The following is a 23,344-nucleotide window of genomic DNA, read 5'->3' as shown; positions in this document are numbered from 1 at the left end:
AAAAAAATTGTTTTGGAAAGGGGGACAGTCTGTGTGCAGGCTAGAAAGAAAAAGGGAGAGGAGTATCTTGACCCTTCTTGGGACTTGGCCAACATTTTATCACAGTTGAAAGCCTGAAGTCAGAGCCTTCCTTCAGACTTTAACTTAAGGTATTCACTTTTACATAAGTACTGTTACTTATTCTGTATGCCCAAAGCTGAAACATAGGACTAGGGAATCAAATCATCTCTTAAATGATGAGGAAGCCTCTCAAAAGCTATTAACGTAGGAACGATGGAAAGCAAACACCCTCTCACACACTACATAGCTCAAAAGCCTAGTTCAGCTTTTTCAGTAGCTGTCTCATTGTCTGAGAAACCAGAAGTTAACAAAATTCCTGGAAATACTATAAATAGTCATCTCCCCTTTCTTTTCTTCCAGGCTACCTTGAACATCCTCCTACCCTGGTTACTGTGCTCTCCTTAAGAGAAAGCTAGAGATTTTTCCAGAAGGGATTGCACACAGGTAGGTATCTGTCACAGCTCCTTCCAAAAGGAAGGATGCATGCGAATGTTCCTCCACCCAAGAGGCCTCCTACACTGGTTTCAGGGTCCCAGCACCCAGCTGAACATCTGAAGGTTACCTCAAGATTCAAACCAGCTGGAGTTTCCCTGGACAAACAACGATAACATTCTGTTGGGATCTATGCTACACCACTGTCCCCACACATGGCCTCTCCCGAGCATGGCAAGAGTGATATGGGAGAAGGTGATGCAGTCATTCAAGCTCATTTGTTCTGTGTCTTCTGTCCTGGAGTTTGTCCCTTCTGTGCTCTGTCTACCAACATGAGCTGGGCCATCTGTAAGCATAAACCCCTCATTTGTGTGTTTCAGGCTAAAACACCCATGGATAATATCAGCTTTTCATTTGTGGGTACCTGACACCCAAAAGGTGAGATGGAGCACTGGGGATTTCCACCCACAGTGGACTGGCTCATTTGTTGTCACTAACAGTCTCCTTGGTGGAAAGCTGTTATGGAAAAGTATTTCTACATGTTATATACAGTCTGCATTACTCTTCCAGCACACAGGCAGCCAAATGTATCTATGACTAATTAGTACACACTTGGATACAATACCAAAGTCTTTTGTCCCTTGAGTAAGTGAAATGCTGGGCATGAAGATTCAATGCTGAGAGGCAAAAAAGTTACAAGAGAGATATTCCCATATGTTGGAGAAATTTTCCATGGCAAAAGCAGCTAAATGTCTCATTCAGATAAGAGATAAATTGGAATAAACAGCTGTCAGTGTTAAATAAATATCCTGGATAATGTGCAGGACAGAAATAACTACAACATCGTCAAACTCCTTTCTTCACTTTATTTAGCTGCTCTTGCATGTAGCTCCCAAGCTTTCCACTGCTCCAGTTAGTGAAGCATTTATTTTTGAGTCAGCTGCATTTCTTAAGACTGCAACAACGAAAGGCATTTCCTGAGAAACTGCAAGGATGAGCAGCAAGAAAGAACAACAGCTAACGACATATGGGACCCTTGTAGTGTTTTTTATCTTGCAAGTTCAGATTTTTGGTTTTGATGTTGATAATCGACCTACAACAGATGTCTGCTCAACACACACAATTTTGCCTGGACCAAAAGGTGAGGAATTATCAGGTTGCTAATGCTGAGACCAGTACTGATAAAGGCTGATTTTTTATCAGTGGAGACTTGGAGGGCTTGTGGCATGGGCTGGGCATGAAAGATGTGAAATATTGCAGACTATACAAATATCTGATAAAGTGTAACTGTAATGGGGGAAAATGGAGAAGCAGGGAGATTTAAATTTTCATTTCTTTACTTTCAGGAACAGTATCACATATTTTTATATAAGTTAGAGGTGTCTTTTTGCATCTTTCCTCAGCTACACAAATCTGTTATTTCTTGCGCTCACCACACAATGAAAACAGCTAACAGATACAAACTGAGAGACTTGTTTAAAAATAGGCACCTCTTGTGAACTGTTAATGGTCTGCTTTGCATCTACAGATAGGGAGAGATACACAATATTTAAAATTACCAAACTGCCATTATTTTCAAATGTTTATTTGTAAATACATCTCTGCTGCATTCATCAGTCCTGATTCAGTAGCTCTCGTTGAATTAAACAGAACCTTTGCTAGAGATTTTAACAATAACTAGATCAACTCTGGCATGTACAGGTCTTTTATCTTCAAAACACTTTGCAAATATCCGAAACCAAATTTTCTGCATTAACTTACTTTTTCTGTAAGACAACTAATATCAGTGGAGTTGCCTTGAGGGTATCTTATTAGGTCCATGACGTACAAATCTATCTTGCAGTGACAGATCTAAAATATATATTCCACACCATGGCTATTGCAGTTCCAAACTATTGCTTTCTCTTTAGTAATTCATTGTATTTTTCTATAGGCTGCAGACTGAGATGAAAAAAAATGCAGCTCATTTAAATTTGAAGCAGAAAAAATATTATCAAGTCAAGAGCACTGCTACAGATTCATTTGTTTTTATGATGGATTATTCAAATGTATGTTGCTTAAAGGACCATTTTTAATCAGGAAATTAATTTCTTTATTATTAAAATCCAAGCTTAAATTTTTGCTGCCACAGCATATATGCAGAGAGATGTAATGATCCCCAAGGGAGCTAGTGGGTGCTGGTTTAGTATCTAAGTAATGGCAGGCTGGAGAACAAAGTTTGACAGAATTGTGTTTAACAAGTCACAAGGCTAATGAGGGGGGTCTTGTGACAACACAGGGTAGCTGGGACTCCAGCTGGCTTCTGTGGTCCACCTTGCATGGGGAGCATTAGAAGGGTAGATATTATTACTCTTTGTAAGTGCAATACTGAGAAAGTCAGGATTTAGTCATTACCAGTCCTATTTTTCTGGCTGACATCAAAACACAAGATGAGACCAGCAGTTTATTGGCACAGCTCAATCTACTTCTTTAGATCACCATTCCCAAGATCCATGACAAGAAGGAGTATTGAGTATAAATCACCTCCAAATTACTAGCTCATATGCACTGCAGGTCATCAAATGCATTTTGGAGACTATGTGATATGATCCTATAAGATTAATTTCTGGTCCTTCCAGAGCTGAGCTTATCCAGGACAGTTACAAGTAGCCCTTAATGGTGCTGGTTGTTCCAGCTTCCAGTCATCAGGGCAATTAAAGACAAAGCAGGCTGAGTGTGTGAACTACCCTGGTACTTCTCAGGCATCCCTTGTAGCCAAGTATGAAAAATGCTTACCTAATATGCCAGAAGAAAGTCTGTCCTGCTGTCAGTTTTCCTTCATCCATCTAATGTCTATGACTCAGAGCACATGATCCCAACCACAGCCATAGGCAGAACTTTGCTGTTTAAACTCTAAGTTTGATAACAGACAAGCCTCTGACTTTTGCTGCTATAGTTTTGGGTTTTTTTCCCTGTGCTACATCTCTTGTGTCCCTTTGTCCATTGTTCTCTTTAAAATGGGTTTTGACTCATCCTGAACAAGTTTTACCCCCTCCCGTCCACCTGCTCAGCATCTCAGCCATGATAAAACACGGTAGTGCTCCCAGAAGACAGAGGTGCTGATCTCACACACTACTTTGACCAGCTGTTTCACCATCACAGGTTAGATTCCTGTTGTGGCAACTTCCTCTTTCCATGAGAACATGGAAGTACCTAATTGGCCAAAGCAACCAGAAAGCAAGGGATTAAAAGGTATTCAATAGCTGTTAGACACTGCCCCACCTCGCCTCTTCCACTGCAAGGCATAAATTGTCCTACAGGCCAGATCCAATCTGTGTGCTCCAAGTGGGATGGACCCCGGTCACAGCACAGTGGAGAGGAGAGCAATGAGGGAGAAGTGGGGGGGTTTGGATAGTTCAGAATCTATTACTCTTTATTGCCTGCACTATTGGAGGATGCATGACTCAACCCTCTAGGCATCCACTGTTGTTACAGGAGCAAACTCTCAACCTCTTCACATGCTCACACTGAAAATCACCTGTTCAAGAAGGGTTGTGAAGGTAGGCCATTTACACAATCGACATGTAACTTGTCCAAGTTACTTTGTGCACGCCATATTCTTCCCGTTCAAAAACATCTCTTTGTTATGCTCATACCTGAGATGTCACAAGAGAAGAATGACATGAGCAGTGGGATGAAGTAAGTGTAACTGCAGGCTGATTACCAGAAAAGTCTTCAAATCACTGTGACAGCCCCACCAACTCCCAGAAAGCATGAGGCAAAAGCAGAAGCTATTGTGTACAACAGTAAGAGCTAGAAAATATACTCTGAAAGACTGCAGACTCCCAGGAAGAGAAGGGATGCAGTGGATGTCCTGTCAGGTTTGCAGTTGTGCTGCAAGGACATCAGCGTGTCCGAGCTCCGGTGCACAGTGCAGCGAACCCCGCGGGGTCCAGCCCCACCTCTGGGGGCTCACACAGTGCCCACCAGGTGCTGCTGTCCCCCCCAGCTGCTGGTTCCCCTCGCTGGGACAAGCAAATGAAACCTGAAGCCTGTTTGCCAAGAATTATGCAAAGAAAATTGCCAAATGAGCACTCCAGAAAAGCAGAAAATTATAAAGAGAGAGGCAAAAGTTGGCACTCTTCTCCATTTCCTTTTCTAGGCAACACTCAGGCTTCTTCTCAAAAAGAGGGGATTATTTTCAATGAAAAGAGCCCACTGCAATGGCTGTCTTGTACTGCCTTCCTGAAAAAAGATTTGAGGTACACAGCCAGCTGGCTTATATGGCAGTAAAGAACAGAAATGTGTGAGGCATTTTCTGGGTTCTTATTGAAATGCCCTAGGAACATCCCTGCCCTTCTTTTTCACTGCCCCCCCACCAAAACCAAACCAAAACAAAAGTAAAAAAAAAAAAAAAAAAAGGTAGATATTTTCAGTGTTTGCAACCAGTGGTTTTTGATGTTTGACCCAAGATGTTAGGAACAACTTGGTCCCAGCTGGGCTGTTGTGGCACAGAAACTCTGAAAACTTACACCTTACATCAGCTAACACAGAGTCACAGCAGGGTAACTGGGGCAATAATGACCATGCTTTGTACTTCATTGACTTCTTGAGTCCAAAAAGAACCAGGAAATGAAGCATAAATGAAACAATGAATTTTCCAGGGCAGCCAGGTTATTGGTCTAGCAAAAGTAGTCATGGACCTATTCCTTACTTTCTACCCTTCCAAGCCTGCAAGCAAAGCAGGCTGGCTGCTGCTGCTGCTGCTGAGAAAGGGTCTGGGACTGTGGGGAGGCAGCAGCTGACACAGTGAGAGCAAAGGCACCAGCTGTTGTGCCCTGGCAGCATCAGGAGGATCAGGCTGTGCCCCCTGGACTCCGCCTTTGAGCCGTGTCCCAGCTCTGTCCTTTCTCCCAGCCTGCTCTCCCCTGGAGACTGCAAGCTCTGATCTGCAAAGGAAGTTTTAAGTGGGCTGTTGACGTGGATGAGACAGGAGTTGACCTGATGTGAGTAAATCAATAAGCAACAACATGAGGGTAGAAACAAGCAGAGGATGACCCCAAACTCTGACTTTTGAACTCCCATTAAGTATGTGAGCAGGGGCTGGCACTGCAGAAGCTGTTTTCACATGGATTCATGGGCTCTCAGCACTTCAGAAAACTCTAGACCTTGCTATCTGTCCCTGATCCAGTTCATTTTCTTTGAAATCCAGACACAAGAACTTTGAAAGTCTTGAATCAGATCCAGGTTGAGAAACTGGAATAAGATGAAATTTGAAGAGTACCGGGAGTTTCCCATAGCAGTTTAGATTTAAAATGTTTCTTTATCATTATTTCTGACAAATGATGCTTATAAACTCTGTGACATTGGCTGGTACCTCAAAATAGCATTTACTGTGGTCACCAGTATAGCTGTCCATCTCTCAGCTTTAATTGTGCTTACGCAGTTCCACTCCTGGAAAATCTCAAAGCCTTTCAGAAACCAGATATGCTGCTATCCACGTTGCCTTCCAAAAATACAGAACGCCTTACCACATCCTATAGCTGTTCAAATCTATAACTAAATTCCCCTCTTAGTGCCTCATTTTTGATCTGAAGAGTCCTTTAATTTCAACACATAATTCTATTTTTCATGCTTCTAGAAGTCCTTGTTTTAGCAGAGAGTAAATTTCTGGAAACTATCAGGCTGAGCTACAAAGCTCAGGGGATTTAAATACATAAATTCAACAGACAGAGGGTCTGTATTTCTTACCAGTGGCAGTCTGATTCCTCACTGAAGCCACCATAATTCATGGGTCTCTGAGATCATGTCAGAATGGCAGCACAAGAGGCTGGGAAAATCAAATCATGCAGACCAAGTAAAAGGAGAATCAAGAATGATTGAAATTATTTCTGTGTTATTAAAGAAATAATGTATATTCCATTCATGCACAAAGATCCACACTTTCAAATAATACAAGTCAGCAGAGGTTCACTGAGCCTATTGAAGGCTTGGGTATGCCTCATGCAAGGCAATATGAGAGGAGGGTGTTTCTAATGAAGTCCAATTTATAAGTAGAAAGGCAATCAGAATTTTTTTTTTTCTTTAAGATTCTTTTTATTTTACAAGGGAAGGGCTTGCATTGCCTAATTTGAACCTGGGTGAAGAAAGATAATCTGTTTAAGAATGGTGCATATGTAGGAGCCCTGCATGTTCCTGCAGGACACCTGGGAAGGTGACCATGGGTGCAGTTTCACACTACAGCTGAACACACTACTCAGTTCTCAGGGTGCAGTTTCACGCTACAGCTGAACACACTACTCAGTTCTCAGGTTTTCTGACAAAAAAGGGAGGCCAAACATCTTTTTCTTCCACTCTGACCATGTGGTCTCCACTCCAGCTTGTGCTGGCTCAGCTATTTCACAGACTCACAGAATATTCTGAGCTGGAAGGGATCCACGAGGATCATTGAATCCAACTCTCACAGGAATGGCCCATGTAGGGACTGAACCCACCATCCCAGCACAGGGCTCTGGCCAAACCAGGCTCTGCACTGAGCTGCTCAGCTCACTCACTAAAAAGGTGTGTCTGCCTTATTGATATTCCTCTGTTAGGGAGATTAATTTCTTCCAAATAGGGTGAAAAGAGTGCTCAGCATCAGGCAGAGAGAAGGGAGGCATGCAGGACAGTGCTGGGAACTGAGCGGAGGAGGAAGGACAGGGAAAGGAATATCACGTCAGAGAGGCAGCTGATGTCAAGAACTCCTGTCCTCACTAGCCAAATGCAGCGTGAAAGCAAGAATGCACACTGTTATGGGAAATTTGCTAAGGATCTAAATGACACTGAAAGTGAAATCAGAGGAAATTTTGAGTCTTTCCATTGACGTAACTGTGACGCGCTCATCCACTGGAAATACAAACAGGGCTGTGTTTGCTTATTTCCTAAAGTCTGTGACTCCCTCTAGTGACAAACCCTCTCGGCAGATATTGTGCATGCCCAAGTGCTGCAAAGGTTCTTCCTGCTCAGGGTCACTCAGTGTCCCAAGCTACACAGCTAATCCTGTGGGGCTCTTCCAGGAGGGCAGGCATTCAGTTGCTCCTGTGGGGTTCTCAAGGCTGCAGAATTATGCTCATCTCCTTTTCCTTTCGGTTTGGATAAGGAGAGGCAAAAGTCACCTGTACTCTTCACATTCAGTCTCTAGAGGTGGGGAGGGTCCATCTGCTACCTCAGGTGGGACTAAGAGCATGAAACACGGAGCTCAGCAGAACTGTGTCAAACATAGCAAATTCCATACAAAGCCTTTGTGGTAGGGCATTGTCTGTGCCTAGGAATGATGAATGCATCCAAGGTAAGCAGTGCAAAGCTGCTTGCCTTGCCTAAGAATACTACCATGTGGTACTCTCATCAAGTTTAGAAGAAAGATTCTCATCCTTCCCCCCTCAGGTTAAATTAGTCATTAGGCTCTGGGCTTTTCAAAGACTCTTTGGCTGGCAGTGGCATTTTTTCAGTTTAGAGTATCTGGTGTAGGAGGACAACTGTACTGTAGCCCAGCATAAGTGATGTTTCTATCATTTGAAAGGGTGGGCATGTCCTGGGTTCTGGAGGGAGACACACCTGCAAAAGAGAGGGCGAGAGAGCATTAACATTTCTGTAGTATTTAGCTGACCTGAGGCTATGGCACACCAGCACACCTGACAAAGTGTTCCCAGGGAATCCCTGAGGACAGCTCCAAATGTGCTGAGAGCTACTCATACATAAGCCCAGCTCAGAGTCTCCTCTCAGTCTGCAGAAATACTCTCAGCCTGATGCAGATAAACATGGGCTCTGAAACCCCCAGGAATTACACCCAGGTTCTCCAAGAGCCATGGTCAGCCCTTGATTACAAGACTTGGAGAGTCACTAAATAACCGTGAACAATATCTGTGAACTTGAAAAAAATCCTAAGTTCATGAATACAAACCAGATAAATTGCCTACAAAAGATTCATCAGGGAAATGTAAGTCACTTAAAGGTCAGTAAATTCTTACTAATTAAATTCTTTAGTTATTTAGTGTTTTTTTAGTCAAACACCAAAAAAGACAGAGCCCCTTTCAACTGCCTAAAACTCCTGCTGGTAATTGGACCTTCAGCATTTTCCTGAGCTTGTTTATAGAAGGTCTGCGGTTCCTTCTCAATTACAATTAAAATTTTCTAATGGCTGCAAAATTTACTTACTTCTTATGGCTTCTGCTCTTCTGCCTTGCACAGTCCCAAGCTGGAAGAGTCTAGTAATTTACTGCTTCAGGTGTTTCTTTTTGCAGTCTGGTGTTTCGTATCTGTGACACACAAGAAACCAATCAACTTGAGGAAATGCTAACAAGGCTGAGAAATAGTCTTATTTCAGTTAATGACTCCAAGTGCTTCTTCGCCCTGCTTCAAATGCCAGTGCAGTATAATATCTGACATCTCTGCAAACACAATTTTAAAGTGACATTCTGCTAATTAGGTTAAAATTTAACCTGACACTGCCCCAAGTGCAAGGCAGCACGAAGAAGAGGTTAACCTCTAGGTATAGATAACAAGCATTTGAGGTCAGGGATCAGAAAATTTGTGTTGCACAAAGCACAGTACTACAGAACTCAAAAACCCAGTCCAGAGTACTAGCAGGACAGATTTTTTTCCCCCTGGAAGACTAAAACAAAAAAAAAAAAAGGTGGCTAATGCAGTGGGATGGCTTGTCCACATGAAGTCTCAGAGGAAAGGGAGGGATACTTATAGTAAACTAGAAATAAAGCCAACTCAGCCCCTGCCCAAAAGTAGTCAGCAACCTCTCAGTCTCCCCGACTTGGTTGCAAATCATAGCAAGACCACAAGAGGGAAGCACAACCCAGGAGTTCACGTTTTGTGCCAAAATTTGAGATCACAGCACACAGCAGCTCAAGGAGGACACAGCACATATCATGTCAGCAGGCACTGGGCTTAATCTAGTCTTAAATTAACAATAAAATGGTATCACTAACTAATACTGTTTCTTTCTACCCTTGTTTTGTAATGGCCTACCTATTCTCAGATGACAGATGGGGAGAAAAGCAGGATTACCCTCTCCTATAGACGGACAAATTATTGTTCTTCCCATTTTCCTGGATATGAAAAGTAAGACAGAGTGTGTCAGGCTTCTTTACTCCAAGATGAAACAGATGATGGAACTTATTTCCCTCTCCCTTAGGCTTTTAGAGGTCTTAAGAAAAAATTTGGATCACATGAGGTGTTAATAAAAGTTGAGGCACTGCCTGACCTCTGGAAATCCCCAGAACAAACTTTGCCACACCCTTCACTCCTCTCACCTGGCAGCTCTCAGGCCAATGGTCCGTACAGGACAAAGTAGCTTCAACTCCAGCAGCCCTAGGTGTGAAAATCTTGTTCCAAAGTCCAGCAGGAAAAGTCACTGGATCTTTCAGTGGTTCAAAATACGGAAACTGAGACAGGAATAAAACATCTTCAGAAAGTAATTGCAGCTTCTCCACTTGTATATTGACTTTCTTTCCTGGGCTCTATTTTCAGGATTAACTGTTTCACAAATGAGAAAGAGAGAGATGGAGGGAGGAAGGGAGGATCTTGCACAGAGATCTTCCATCTGCAGCAAGAACCAGTACTTCCATAGCTTTAACTCTGCAGAGCAGGCTGCAGAGAATGTAACTGGCTGGTCTGAGAAAGGTGAGGAGGATGACAAGCCCTGGTTTGGAAGGTCAGCAGGAACATAGTTTGTTTTCCACAGGCCAAGGAACCTCCCTCAGCAGCTTCTATACCAGACTCAGAATTACAGCTTTTTTTACACAAAGGAATTCATTCCACAGGGAAAGGCTGGACATGAAAAGCCTCCCCCCTCTCCCTTCCTTGTCAGAGAACACCATCCATTTGTAAAATATTGCCATGTTGCATTTCTAGTCAAGATTCATCCAGCCTTTCCAGCCTTTGGATCATGCACTGCCTCCTTTCTATTGTCACACATATTTCCCCCGCGTGGGTTTGCAGATGATGATGAGGTCAGCTCTTAACCTGCTCCCAAACTGTCCTTTCACAAGCCCTTTATCAGCCTCTGGGAACTTTTCTGAATTTCTGAACTACTGAAAAGTGACTTTTGCACTTTCACAGGGGTTTCACGCATGGATTTGGAAAGAGCAATTTCCTCTTGTTAGCATTGAAGTCAGCAGCAAAATTAAACCATGCATTCTCTAGCTCTGCTGTTTGATGGACAGTAGAATCATAAAATCATAGAATGGTCTGGGTTGGAAAGAACCTTAAAGATCATCTAGTTCCAATCCCCCTGCCATGAACAGAGACACCTTTCCACTGGACCTGCTTGCTCAGAGCCCCATTCTGCCTGGCCTTGAACACTTCCAGGGATGGGGCATCCCCACAGCTTCTCTGGGCTCACCACCCTCACACTATGGAATTTCTTTCTCATATCTAACATAAATCAATTCTCCTTCAGTTAAACACATTCCCACTTGTCCTGTCCCTACATGTCCTTGTAAAAAGTCTCTCTCCATCTTTCCTGTAGGCTCCCTTCAGGTGCTGGAAGGCTGCAGTTAGGTCACCCCAAAGCCTTTTATTTTCCTAGGCTGAACAAAACCAAATCTCTCAGCTTTTCCTCATAGGAAAGGTATTCCATCCCTCTTACCAATTTGGTGTCCTCCTCTGAACTTGCTCTATGTCTTTCCTCTGTCGAGGACCCCAGAGCTGGATGCAGCACTGCAGGTGGGGTCTCACCAGAGCAGAGTGAAGAGGCAGAATCACCTCCTTGACCATCTGCTTTTGATGGAGTCCCGAACAGGTCTGACTTTCTGGCCTGTGAGTGCACATTGCCAGCTCATGTCCAGCCTCCCATCCAGCAGCACCCCCAAGTCCTGCTGGGCAGGACTGGAACCCAGTAAAAGCAGGCACCCTTCCATCAGCTCCCAGCTTCCATCAGACCCACTGCTTCAGCTGAATATTTAAGGAGCTTGGCTTTTAGAAATATACAGTAGCTTTTACAGTATTTTTAAGACTTAGTGAAAAGAGAGATGTTTAAAATTTATGTTGCTGACTGCTTTTAGACTTGCCCAACTTTACCTGTGGAAGCTGGTGTTAAAAAAAAGAGCCTGAGCAAACCAGCACACACCACATTGTTTCCTCCTTGTCCATCTCTTCAGCAGCTGCTTCCTCCCTTCAATGTGAACTGAAGTTCAGCCCTTTATCTTCGTCAGCCTGGCCCACTGACCTTCCCCCCAAAGGGCATCCTGACCAACAGGGTGAGTCTGCCCTTCACAAGAGTCCCAGCATGGAAGGGTTTTTTCAGCATAAAGGGACAGGCTCAGCTCAGTCCATGTAACTGGAATGGAAATGTGCCAAACAGCTAAAACTAAATTTTATGTGCTGCAATTAATGTGCAGCACTTCTCATCTGCTATCACTCTACAGAACAGCCCATGACATGCTACCTCTGACTACAGAAGTAGAAGGCCAGGAGTGAGTGGGGCAGTATTTTTCAGAAAAAAAATGAGACCAACGTAATGATCAGTCTTAAAGCAACCATGGGAAGGTACTTTCTCCCCAGCACACTAAAGAAATCATTGAGCTATTTGCCACAGGGTATTTATTATAAGGGCCAAAGGTATAAATGGGTTTAAAAGGCACAAGGTTAATGGTGGAGGGAGGAATCACTAGTAGCTGTTCATGAGGGGAGGTGATGTGTCACATTCACATTTTCTGAAAATCCCTTCACTCAGGATTTTTCTCCTGGGAAGTGGAGAAGCCTCAGAGAAAAGGGAAAACAAATCGTTATCTCATTTGCTTCTCCTGTGTTGTGCTCACATGTGGAATGTGTTTGGAGATTGTTTACCACAGGTGATTGTTTCATTGGATTTCTGGTGTGAGTGTTTTCACTCAATGGCCAATCAGTGCCAAGCTGTGTTGGGACTCTGGAGAGAGTCACAAGTTTTCATTACTATCTTTTTAGCCTTCTGTAATTATCCTTTTTGTATTCTTTATTATAGTTTAGTAGAGCATTCTTTAATATATTATAGCATCATAAAATAATAAATTAGCATTCTGAGAACATGGAGTCAGATTCATCATTCCTCCCTGCCACGAGGGTCCCAGCAAATACAATAGGGAGGCAGTGCTTGGCTCAGGTAAGCACTGAGACCATTGCTGTGAGAGGCTGGAAGTGGCTGCCTGGGCCATAGTCACCCCCAGCACACCTCAGTGCCCTGCACACTTTCTGCTGGGGCTGCAAGTGTGGCACCACCAAGCACCACCCTTGGTGAGACAGGTTATTGCTCTTGTCACACACTGCTGCTCTGTCCTCAGCTCTCTGGCTGACATCCAGGCACACTTCCCTCCCTTGGCTCTCCATACACTGAACAACCAACTGGCTGCCACTACCACGTGAGATCCCGGCTGAGCCAAGAGGCTGTGGCCCTGCTCCCCACTGCACAGCAAGGCTCATTGCCAACGAGGGCAGGGAACAATGGGAGAGGCTCTGGAAGGCTGCCCTGTTCAGCGAGGGCCCTCTGCTGCAGGCGAGTCGTGTGTCTCCTCCCCACCTCTGCTGGGGGGGAGAAAAATAAAACAACCTTCCTCTTATGATCTGGCTCCAAACTAATGAGATGACAAAATCATCTTTAGTCTTTTTTTCCTGCCTTCCTGCCTTCCATGCAAAGCAACCTTGCATGCTACTTGTGGAAGGAAATAACATTTCTTTCTGACTAACTGCTGCCTTGCACCTTTACCCTATACGCTGCACAGTGAGAGACTGTCTTCCAACAGTGAAAGTGCTTATACAGAACCAAATAGGAACCTGTGTAATACGGTCTCAATCTCTTTTAGAGAAATCTCTGCACTACCATAATAAATGCAATGAATTTGCCTTTTACAGATACTCTCTGCATGACCTTTCAAAACAAAGCATGGGAGTAATTGCAAAACAAGTTTCTTGTATCAACATACAAATGCCATCTGTCAAAAAATGAAGGCAAGAATTGTGTCATATTAAGTGCCAAGGTCTATGTCAAGATCTATTTCAACATATTTACATTCCTCTCATTCCAAATGCATCTGCATACCCTGAACACGGAGTCACTAGGAAGGGAATCACTAGGAACAATTAATAAACACCTGTTGCCTCCCTTGGCAGTTTGCCCGTGTGCTCAAGTTTCCCAATACCAAAAGATTGGTTTATTTATCTGCTTTATAACTAATAATGTTTAAAGTGTAGGAGTAGGAATTGCTGTTGTATAATTTTCATGTTGCAACAGCCTCTCTGAAAGGGAAAGCTTTTTGCTTTTTCTAATGATGGTCAGATTCCTCATCTCTTTTCTGAAAATTAATCCCATGGCTGCTGTGCCTTCAATGTGAAATAAAAAGAAATCAGTAGCGGAAAAAAACCCCATGAACTTTTCTTTCTGAATGTGTTTAGTTGTACTTACTGCACTGAGAGAAATGTACCATGATGTTTTATTTTCTGGTTTTTTGGAAGGGGATGAAGGTGAAAAGGGAGACAGAGGAGAAGTAGGCAAACAAGGAAAGGTTGGACCAAAAGGACCAAAAGGTATTTATGATGGTTTGTTGTCTATTGCTGGCATATGAATATCATTATACACAACTGTACTGATGCATATGATTGGTGTTTAATGCTTTTCATTTCTGTTTCACCAGTGGATTTCACAATCCTGTCAAACATTAATTGGTAAACATAACAATACTTAGCTTGGTTCAATTCCTATTGATACTTAAGACAAATATATGTGGCTGTCATGAGTGTGATTCAGAAAACCTATATCATATACATAATCAGAAAGATTACTCTTACTGAAATTAGCCTTTAGTTGAAATTGAATTTTGACCATTATTGCCTAGCAATATGTCAGGGTGCTCAATAAAATTTGGTTTCAGTTGTCTGTATTCTGCAGACAAAGCAAACAAAGCCATACACACACAAATAAAAAGTTCCTCTGATCAAACAGCATCCAAGATGAGATCAAGGACTTACCGATGTTCCAGGACTTGGCTCAAGTAAATATGTTCCACACGCACAGTGTGACCTGGGCACATCATTTAGAGGCACCAGATGTGACCGTGTCAGCCTTGTTTGCATACTCTAATTTGAAAGCTTAATTTATCTTTAGAGTTTAATGACAATGCATATCCAAGATCTTCCTTCTTTGACTGTGGCTTAAGACTAATCAGGAAAGTTTTTACTTTTATAGAAACTTTAAAATCACTCTGTTATTATTGTTATAACAAAAAACTTCTTCCATTTTTAAATGCATTCTTATGATTTCACTTCTTACCTTAAAATGAACATCAGGTAAGATACAAGGAATTCAGGGAATCAACCATTTACAAAGCATCTTATTGATGTTAAAGTCCTTTTGCAAACTGAGATTCCCTAGACTGGCCTGTCATCATTTGACAGCTATTTCAGAACTTACAGTATTTATTAATCAATTAAAAAGACACCTGTTATTTTGGTGCTCTGAAAACTGGGAAAACATACAGCAAAATTAGTAGCTCCCTACTTGCAGGCCTGCTTTGAGAAGGACTCCCAGGAAAGCCACAAGGACTTAGAAAAGTTCTTTGCCTGGGGTGGAGAAAAATAAAAGGTGTCAGCCTGGTTAGGCTGTGAAGTAAACCACTAGCAGTTTTAGTTTCTATTTTCTCTAAGACAATATGATGTTTGAACAGGCAGTTTTATTAAGGTTCTATGCCATGTCCTACTGTCGTACCCTAGAGGAGCAGACATCTGGCTGTACTCTCCAAAATATCCTCAGGGCTGTGCTCACTTCACTTTGCCACACAGGCAAACTGGCCACACTCGGGAAAAACAGCAGCAGTAGAGACCTAAACAGTGCCTCAGAAAAGAAATTACAGCAACTATCCATACTCATTTCCTCTTCATTTCTTCTCTTAGGAAACAAAGGACCGGTGGGTGACGTTGGTGACCAGGGGATGCTTGGTAAAATTGGTCCAATTGGTGGAAAGGGTAAGCTCTGGTCTGGGAATTTTCTTGGGGTTTTTTCCCTCAAGGTAAATATGTGCTTTATGAGAGCTCCAGATATGGACCAATATTAGATAATGGTACAACCAATGCTCTCCAAATAAAGTAATGAATAAAGACTGGTTATGAGAGCAAACTGAAATAACCTAGTTTTATTTCTTCACGCAATATATACAACTCATTTGGCTAAAATGATTTCTTTTATGAGTTAAGACATCAATCCTCTTTGATGGATCTAGTTGAAGGTGTTTCTGCTCATTGCATGGGGGTTGGACTAGATGACCTTTAAAGGTCACTTCCACCCCAAACTATTCTACAATTCTGTGGTAAAAGAGGATGGGAGAAATTCAGTACCTGTGAAGTAAATGCTCTGAACACTCCAAGAGACAAATATGTGCCTTTGATTTGGATGCTGAAAGCCTAAGACAATGTCCTGCTGCTGCTGAGGATGGCACACCTGCGCTGCTGTGGGTCATGTGAGCAAGCAATGCACAGGACATCTCGGTCCTGGTAAGGAGCCAGTTCAGGAATTTTAAGAAGGTGCTCACATAAGCAGGGATGGCAACTATTTGCAAATCAAGGTAGACTCCAAATCTGCCTGGACAATCATTTATAGAAATTGTGCTCTATTTATCTTGAGAAGAAGCTCAGACATTCCTTTCTGATATTCCTAAAGAGCTACTTAAAAGGAATATTGCTTCTGCCACAAGGAGACCTGCCTTGAAAGCTGATGAGGGACACCACCATTGCCAGGAGAACTCTGGGGTCTCAAACCAGCACATCAACTTGGATATACTGTTGAGTGGATGGAACAGTCTCTCAGGAGAGCTTCTCAAACCACTGTTTTTAATAAACCTTTCATGGCCTCCAGCCAGCCTCAGTATCAGGCAAGAAGAAAATATTTTGACCTGAGGGATTAATTTTCAGAAGTGCCTAGAAAACTGAAAATTCAGAGAGTTATCTCCTAAAATGTCTTCAATCCCCAAAGGAGACAAAAAATGAAGACTCTCACAAGTTGCTTTTCGTTATCTGAAAGTAAACCAATGTTCTGAGCCTTTAAATCAAGTTCTCTTTTAATCTGAATGCACAATTTATTGTCCCCTTACAGTTTTTTCTCATTTTTTTTATTTGTGGAAGCAAAGGTCACTGTTTGAATCTATGACTAAACATTGGAGTTCTTAATGAAGCAAGCCTGAAATTCCAGCTTGCAAGTGTGCAGTGGGTGTGCTGCTAATTAAAATGACAGCCAACATCTAAATTCTTTAAAAAGCCACAACCATATAAAGTAAAAAGTACATAAAAACATGGTCATCAATAAGGCAGAGCAAGTATTAGAATGTTTTGACCTCTGAAAGTTTTATTCATAAAAGAGCTGACATGAATTTCCGATAAAGTCCAGCTGTTCCTGACCCAAATTCCAACTGAGGTTTTTTAAAGAACAGGTCACCTCCAGTTAAATAGTAGCAGAGCATTTGGAGAAGTATTTCTATCATTCTTATAATTTACAAAAGAGAGTTGGATGAGAGTTGGAGAGTTTGCAGTTGGATGCAAATAAATCCCATTTCCATAAACTGAACTGAAATGCTGCTCCTTAATGCAGGTGCCAGCTGCTGCCCCCACACTCAATCTGTTGCATGCATGATCTCGGTGGTTTAGAGGACATCTGCTGCCTCCTCTCACCATGGAGCTGCTGAACCTGGGGAAGGGCTCTGTCCTGCAGCCCCTGAGAGAACCCAGATCTCACCTTTTCAAGATTTCTTAAGTGCTTTCAGCCTCTCAGGATCATTTTGCAGTTTATATTTAAAGTAAGTGGTACCAGGAGCCAGCAGCACACAAGATGCCTGTGTTATCAGTGAGTTAGCTATTAAAGGGCTCTCATTTCCATGCACCAGAATTAATCGTGGTTTGTTTAACTTGGCATGTCTTCCAGTACAGTCCATCAGAGCTTCCTATCAAAAGCACACTGTTAATATATTATTAAATGGGTTTTTGAATATGCTTCCCTGACATATGCACTCTCTGAGGTCTGAGAATATATTTTCCTCTTTATTCAGGTGACAAAGGAGCCAAAGGCTTACCCGGGGTTTCAGGAAAAAAAGGAAAAGCAGGTATGCTATGCATCCATCTGTGCAGAATGGTCAAATCTGCTGGATCTTTGATTTCAGGGTTGGTTTGTAAGAAATTCCATGAAATTATGAGGGCCAAGGAAAATACATTGAAATGCCCAAGAAGAATAAATGAAATGTAATTGAGGCCCAAGGAGAATAGATGAAGTGTAAGGAAGAGACTGAAAATGTTTTGTTGAAGAAAATAAATGATAGTGTAGGGACATGACTGATTCCTATGAATATACCAGCATGCACAAAATATGAAGTCACCCAAATTCATGGGTAATATTTGGTATAATAAAAACTAACACACAGGCCAGCAGTATGCATTTAAACTGGATACTAGAAGAAAGTTTCTTAGTATCAAAGGAATTAAGCCCTTCAACAGTTTCCTAATAGGAGCATGGGAAGAAAAAGTAAGTGATATTGGATAAAAACAATATGTTTTCAAAAATAAATAAAAACAATCTGTTATCAAATTAATGCAATGCATTTGCTTACAGGAGGAGAATTTTACTCTGATGCGCTAGTAACCTAGTAACCTTGAATGGCTACCCACCTTGAACATATACTAGTGTTTATTTTTAAGAGATTGCATATAAAATGACCATTTGGTGCTTAATGGGAAACCATCAGCAACTGATTTTCTTTCTGAGAAAAACAAAAAGAACAAACAAAACCTCTAGCAAGCCAAATTCCAGGTAAAAAAAAAAAAAGAAAAATATTAACTGAGACTTCAGGGCTTGAAAGCTATTGATTTTTGGATCAGTATTAACTTGTTTAAGCCAGTTAGCAAGGGAGTGTACAGAGTGTACAGAGCCAAAACATTAAACACTTTGATCAACAGAAGTGTAGCCAGCGGGGTAAGGCAAGACTGGCCCTCCATAAGTGGAGCCCAGATCTTCAGAAGCTTTGGAAGTGGTCTAGAGGTGACTCTCCATGCACACACACACACCCAAATGCTTCTAAATAGGTAAATCCTCTATCCTCTGTATTGCATCAGGCACGGTCTGTGACTGTGGGAGATACCGCAGATTTGTCGGACAGCTGAATATCAATGTCGCTCGTCTTAACACATCCATCAAGTTTCTAAAGAATGGTAAGGATCCTTAAATATTTGAGGGGATTTACTTGACTCCAATAACAGGTGTCATTGCTATTCTTCAACCACTGCTGATCTATGGAAGTGTGGGGTGACTCCTGAATTATTTAGGAGAGTGTTCATTTTCCGAGGCCTAACTCTGCTCAAGACCACTCCAGCACCACACCTGCAATCCATTAGCAGAGACAATTAATTTCCAGCAATCCAGGCATGCTCCTTGGCACTGCTTAATTCACTAGGCTATAAACTCACTGGTTGAGAGTCTGCCTTTTAAAGCTGCTGAGCAACCAAAATTTTCTTCTGAGTCAATGCCACGGTGCTACAGCAGCTCTGAATATCAGGCCATATCTAAAATGTCTTATCTTAGCAGTCACATTCATTTGCCTCTACATGGAAAGGGCCTGAAAAGCTATTTATACCACTGTGTTTCTACCCCTAGGCACTCTTTCACAATCTATATTCAAGAATATACAAAGCAATAGGGCGATCCAGAATTAGACAATGCCATTTGACAATTTAGCATGCCTTAAGCTGATTCCTAGGCTAGACATCCAGGAAATAAAACTGAAGTGTCACAGGAGACATGCCAATCAGGACTGAGTAGTTCTTGTCCTAATGTGTGCTAAGAGCTTGACAATCCCATTAGTCACATCAATCTCTGATTGTGTCCTCATCGTTCATCATAAATACAGTGGTGGGAATACTTTTCCTCCTTCCCTTTTATTAATTCTAATGTAAAAATCATCTTATTGTCATATTGGAATAGAATAACCTTCAGCATCTGTTGACATGCCATTAAGCAATTTTTCTTGTTCAAAGTTATAGCAGGTATCAGAGAGACAGATGAGAAATTCTATTACATTGTGAAAGAAGAGAAGAATTACAGAGAAGCCTTGATCCACTGCAGGGATAGAGGAGGATCACTGGCCATGCCTAAAGATGAGGCAACCAACGCCTTGCTTGCTGACTACATCTCCAACAGCGGCCTGTTCCGAGCCTTCATTGGGCTGAATGACATGGAAAGAGAAGGACAGTTTGTGTATGCAGACAACAGCCCACTGCAGAACTACAGCAACTGGAAGCAAGGCGAGCCTCATGACCCAGCTGGTCACGAGGACTGTGTGGAAATGCTCAGCACAGGAGAATGGAATGACTCTGAGTGCCAAGTCACCATCTACTTTGTCTGTGAATTCCTCAAGAAGAGGAAATAAAAGTGCCAGAGAATGTGCCTGGCACCTGCTGTACATAAAATAACCCATCTTCATTCATTTACAATAGGGAGAGTAAATCAGGGATAGGAAACCAGGGACTCAATCCAGCCTTCACATCACTGGGCTGAGCAAGAGTAACTGCTGTGTGGTCATCAGTGACTGTAAAGTCAGCATAGGTCTGCAGGGGGCATCCAGCCAGCTGTGAATTTTCATTTCATTTCTACATGCATTTTAGGGTTGGCATTTCTATGTGTAATTTAGGGGTAAATTTAGAGCCTGAAGAAGTGAATATAATTTCACCAGTTCCAGAAATAGTAAGATCATTGGTATTTGAAGTACTGATGAGGTTTGCGAAGTCCACAGATGGAAAGAGCATGACCTTCATTAATCTCTGACTTGCACAGGGAGTCCCAGTAATTTCCCTTATTACTTCAGAGCTCAAAGTAAAGATTTTAAGTACCTCTTGAAAAAAATCCTTCTTTTGTTAGAATCATAATTTGAGGTGGAAGGTATCTCTGGAGGTCATTTGGGTAAATCTTGCATGCAAAGTAGGACCAACTTCAAACTTAGAAGTTGTTATACTCTCCTTAATTTGGCTGTGCAATTATATTGCCTGATAAGCATTTATCTGGTCTTCTGTAAAGCCTTTGACATGGTCCCCTTCAATAACATTCTCTTTAAACTGGAGAAGTGGATTCAATGGGTGGACTATAAGGTGGATAAATTGGTTAGATGGCTGCATCCAGAGGGTGTTGGTCAATGACTCAGAGTCCCAATGGACATCAGTGACAAGGGATGTCCCTCAGGGATCTGTAGTGGGACCAGCACTATTTAATATCTTCATTAATGGCACAGACAAAGGCATGAAGTGCACCCTCAGCACATATGCAGATAGCACCAAGCTGGGTGGTGCAGTTGACACACCTGAAGGATGGGATGCCATTCAGAGGGATCTGAATGCCATGAAGGAAGTGGTCCATGGGATCATTATGAGGTTTAACAAGACCAAGTGCAATGTGCTGCACTTGAGTAGGGGCAACCCCTGGAATCAGTCCAGGTAAGGGATGAACTGATCAAGGGCAGCCCTGCCCAGCAGGACTTGGGGTGCTGCTGGATGTGAGGCTGGACATGAGCCAGCAATGTGCACTCACAGGCCACAACGCCAAACAGGTCCTGGCTGCATCCAAAGCCCTGTGATTCTGTCCCTCTGCTTTGCTCTGGTGAGGCCCCACCTGCAGTGTTGTGTCAGCTCTGGGGTCCCCAGCACAGAAAGGCTATGGACCTGTTGGAGCAAGTCAAGAGGAGGCCATCAAGATGATTAACAGGATGAAGCATCTCTCCTATGAGGAAAGGCTGAGAGATTTGGTTTTGTTCAGCCTGGAAAAAAAACAAGGCTTTGGGGTGACCTAATTGCAGCATTCCAGTACCTGAAGGGAGCCTACAAGAAAGGTGGAGAGTTTTTACAAGGACTTGTGAGAGGACAAGGGGGGATTAGTCTAACTAAAAGAGAATAGACTTACGTTAGATAATAGAAAGAAATTCCATAGTGTGAGGATTGTGACCCCAGAGAAATTGGGAATGCCCCATCCCTGGAATTGTTCAAGGCCAGCCTGGATGGAGCACAGAGCAATCTGGTCTAGGGGAAAGAGGCCCTGCCCACAGTATGGGGGCTTGAACTAGATGATCTTTAAGGTTCCTTCCAACCCAAACCATTCTATGATTCTACGCAGAAGAGATCTTGCTTATCTCTCTTTTCAACTCTATCATCCATCAGGCTGGCCTGAAATGTGAGGAATTAATTGTACATAGGCATGCAAGCCTACACAGTTTGCAGGGAACCTAAAAACAGATGGAGTAGTTCTAGTGTCTGAATTCCCCAAAATCTGTGATAAGCATACAGAAGTCTAGCACAAAGAGAACAGTGTAAAGGAAACAACACCATTCCTATAGGCTGTGAACAGGCACATGTCATATAAGCTATACCGTGTGCCCTGCTGGTTTAACAAGTGATTCTAGGAATTTATTAACTGCCTAACGCAGAAGCCAGTGACGTTTGATGTTTAAGTTAAAATCACCCAAGCCTTTGTAACACAGGAAGAAGCTATAGAACAGGTTTCATCCCCCAAGAACCCAGATTCAGGTGTGGTTGAACAGTTTAGTCATGCAGTTCAGTGGGACTCACTAAAAATGATGAGCACTGAACATAAAGGCTCTGCTGTCACTGCCTGGCTACTTAGATCTCCATGTCACAATGCCCACAAGAATCACATTTTTCTATATTTCAGAATACTGACAGAGCTTTTATCCTTCAGACACATCAAGTGCTTAGTCATGGTTTGCCTTTCCTCAGAGCAGGAGATGCAAAGAGAAACCTCAGGATTATCACAATGGAAGTCTGTAGGTTTTCCTTCCCACTTGACACTAAAAATTAAGGAAAGCTATCTGGAAGCTAAGGAGAATGCTAGATGGTTGGCACCACACAGCAACATTCCCTGCGGGTCACTGAGCACCAGGGGCACACAGCCCTCCTCTGGGTATACAAAGAGCTGGACATGCCATCAGCTGGTAATGCAGAGGGTCAGCTCTGAGTCTCCCTGCTCCTGCTGAGTACAGCACTTCAAAGGCAACCAAACAATCATATGTTCTCAACCTCACCCTGAACGGGAAAATTCTCCAAACGTTTGCCTGGTTGTTTGACTCTAAGTTCACCTCTGAGCATTGACCAACACAGGAGCATCCCAGGTGACTCTGTGACTCAGAACCACTCTTGTAATCTGGTTTCTCTGACACTTGTTCCTCCAGAAAACCTCCTGGTGCTACCAGCAGTAAATTATCTGCGTTGCTACACTCCCTCCAGGAAACTATTCAAACCTGTGAATAAAGAGGTGGGACCACATTTCTTTTCATTGCTCCCCTTCTATGCTATGAGACTATTTGGGCAAACAAGTTCACTTTGCATGATGTAACTCAGCCTGAATTGTTCCCTCTCTGGGAATTGATATTCCTCAAGACTAGGCAGAATTACATTTTTAGGATCTACTGTAATAAACTCATTAAGATAAACGCTTTGTTTTTAGAAGCATTAATGGGTAATGATAAATAATTAATGATTAATTCAAGAAAAAGCTTCTTGAGGAAAAATGCCTTTTAGAAGTTCAAGTCCAAGGCTGCTGGCCTCATTCACAGCAAGTCAGTTCCTACCAGTCATGCAGAAGTGGCATAGTAATTTCCCTGTGTGTAGGCACAATCACTTCTCCACACTTCATCTTCACTTCTGACCCAAGAAGCCACAAAAACATGCTTACCAGACTGGAGGTCCATATTCTGAAATTGTGTGGCCATACTGAGACCACTGGCTGACAAAATGTCCTTAATGCTACATCCATCAGAGATAGACCATTTTCCTGTTCTTTAGGAGAAAACACAGAGCTGGGAGAAAGTGGAGCAATGCTTTG

General features: G+C 42.5%; 1 protein-coding gene across 2 annotated transcripts; it reads left to right on the top strand.

Moving 5' to 3' along the window:
• Positions 1–1,318: 1,318 nt before the first annotated feature.
• COLEC10 (collectin subfamily member 10) lies at positions 1,319–22,785 on the top strand. 2 transcript variants are annotated; one of them, XM_074555960.1, is made up of 7 exons: positions 1,319–1,633; positions 9,991–10,143; positions 13,948–14,019; positions 15,382–15,453; positions 17,523–17,576; positions 18,580–18,675; positions 19,498–22,785. In XM_074555960.1, the coding sequence occupies exons 1-7, from the start codon at positions 1,486–1,488 to the stop codon at positions 19,887–19,889; spliced, it is 987 nt and encodes a 328-aa protein (XP_074412061.1). In that variant the 5' UTR covers positions 1,319–1,485; the 3' UTR covers positions 19,890–22,785. The 2 variants fall into 2 exon arrangements, with proteins under 2 accessions (XP_074412061.1, XP_005479607.2); XM_005479550.4 differs by lacking the exon at positions 9,991–10,143 and having other exon boundaries at positions 1,329–1,633.
• The last annotated feature ends 559 nt before the right edge of the window (positions 22,786–23,344 follow it).

Source organism: Zonotrichia albicollis, chromosome 1 (genome assembly GCF_047830755.1).
Source record: "Zonotrichia albicollis isolate bZonAlb1 chromosome 1, bZonAlb1.hap1, whole genome shotgun sequence".
Classification (NCBI taxonomy): Eukaryota; Metazoa; Chordata; class Aves; order Passeriformes; family Passerellidae; genus Zonotrichia; species Zonotrichia albicollis.
This window is presented reverse-complemented; position numbering and strand designations above follow the sequence as displayed.

What these genes read in the sequence shown, in the direction of transcription:
- COLEC10 (XM_074555960.1), top strand. Translation starts at nt 1,486, where the DNA reads ATGAGCAGCAAGAAAGAACAACAGCTAACGACATATGGGACCCTTGTA. An exon ending in AATTTTGCCTGGACCAAAAG is followed by an intron (nt 1,634 to 9,990) that starts GTGAGGAATTAT and finishes CTCTATTTTCAG; the next exon opens with GATTAACTGTTTCACAAATG. An exon ending in CATCAAGTTTCTAAAGAATG is followed by an intron (nt 18,676 to 19,497) that starts GTAAGGATCCTT and finishes TCTTGTTCAAAG; the next exon opens with TTATAGCAGGTATCAGAGAG.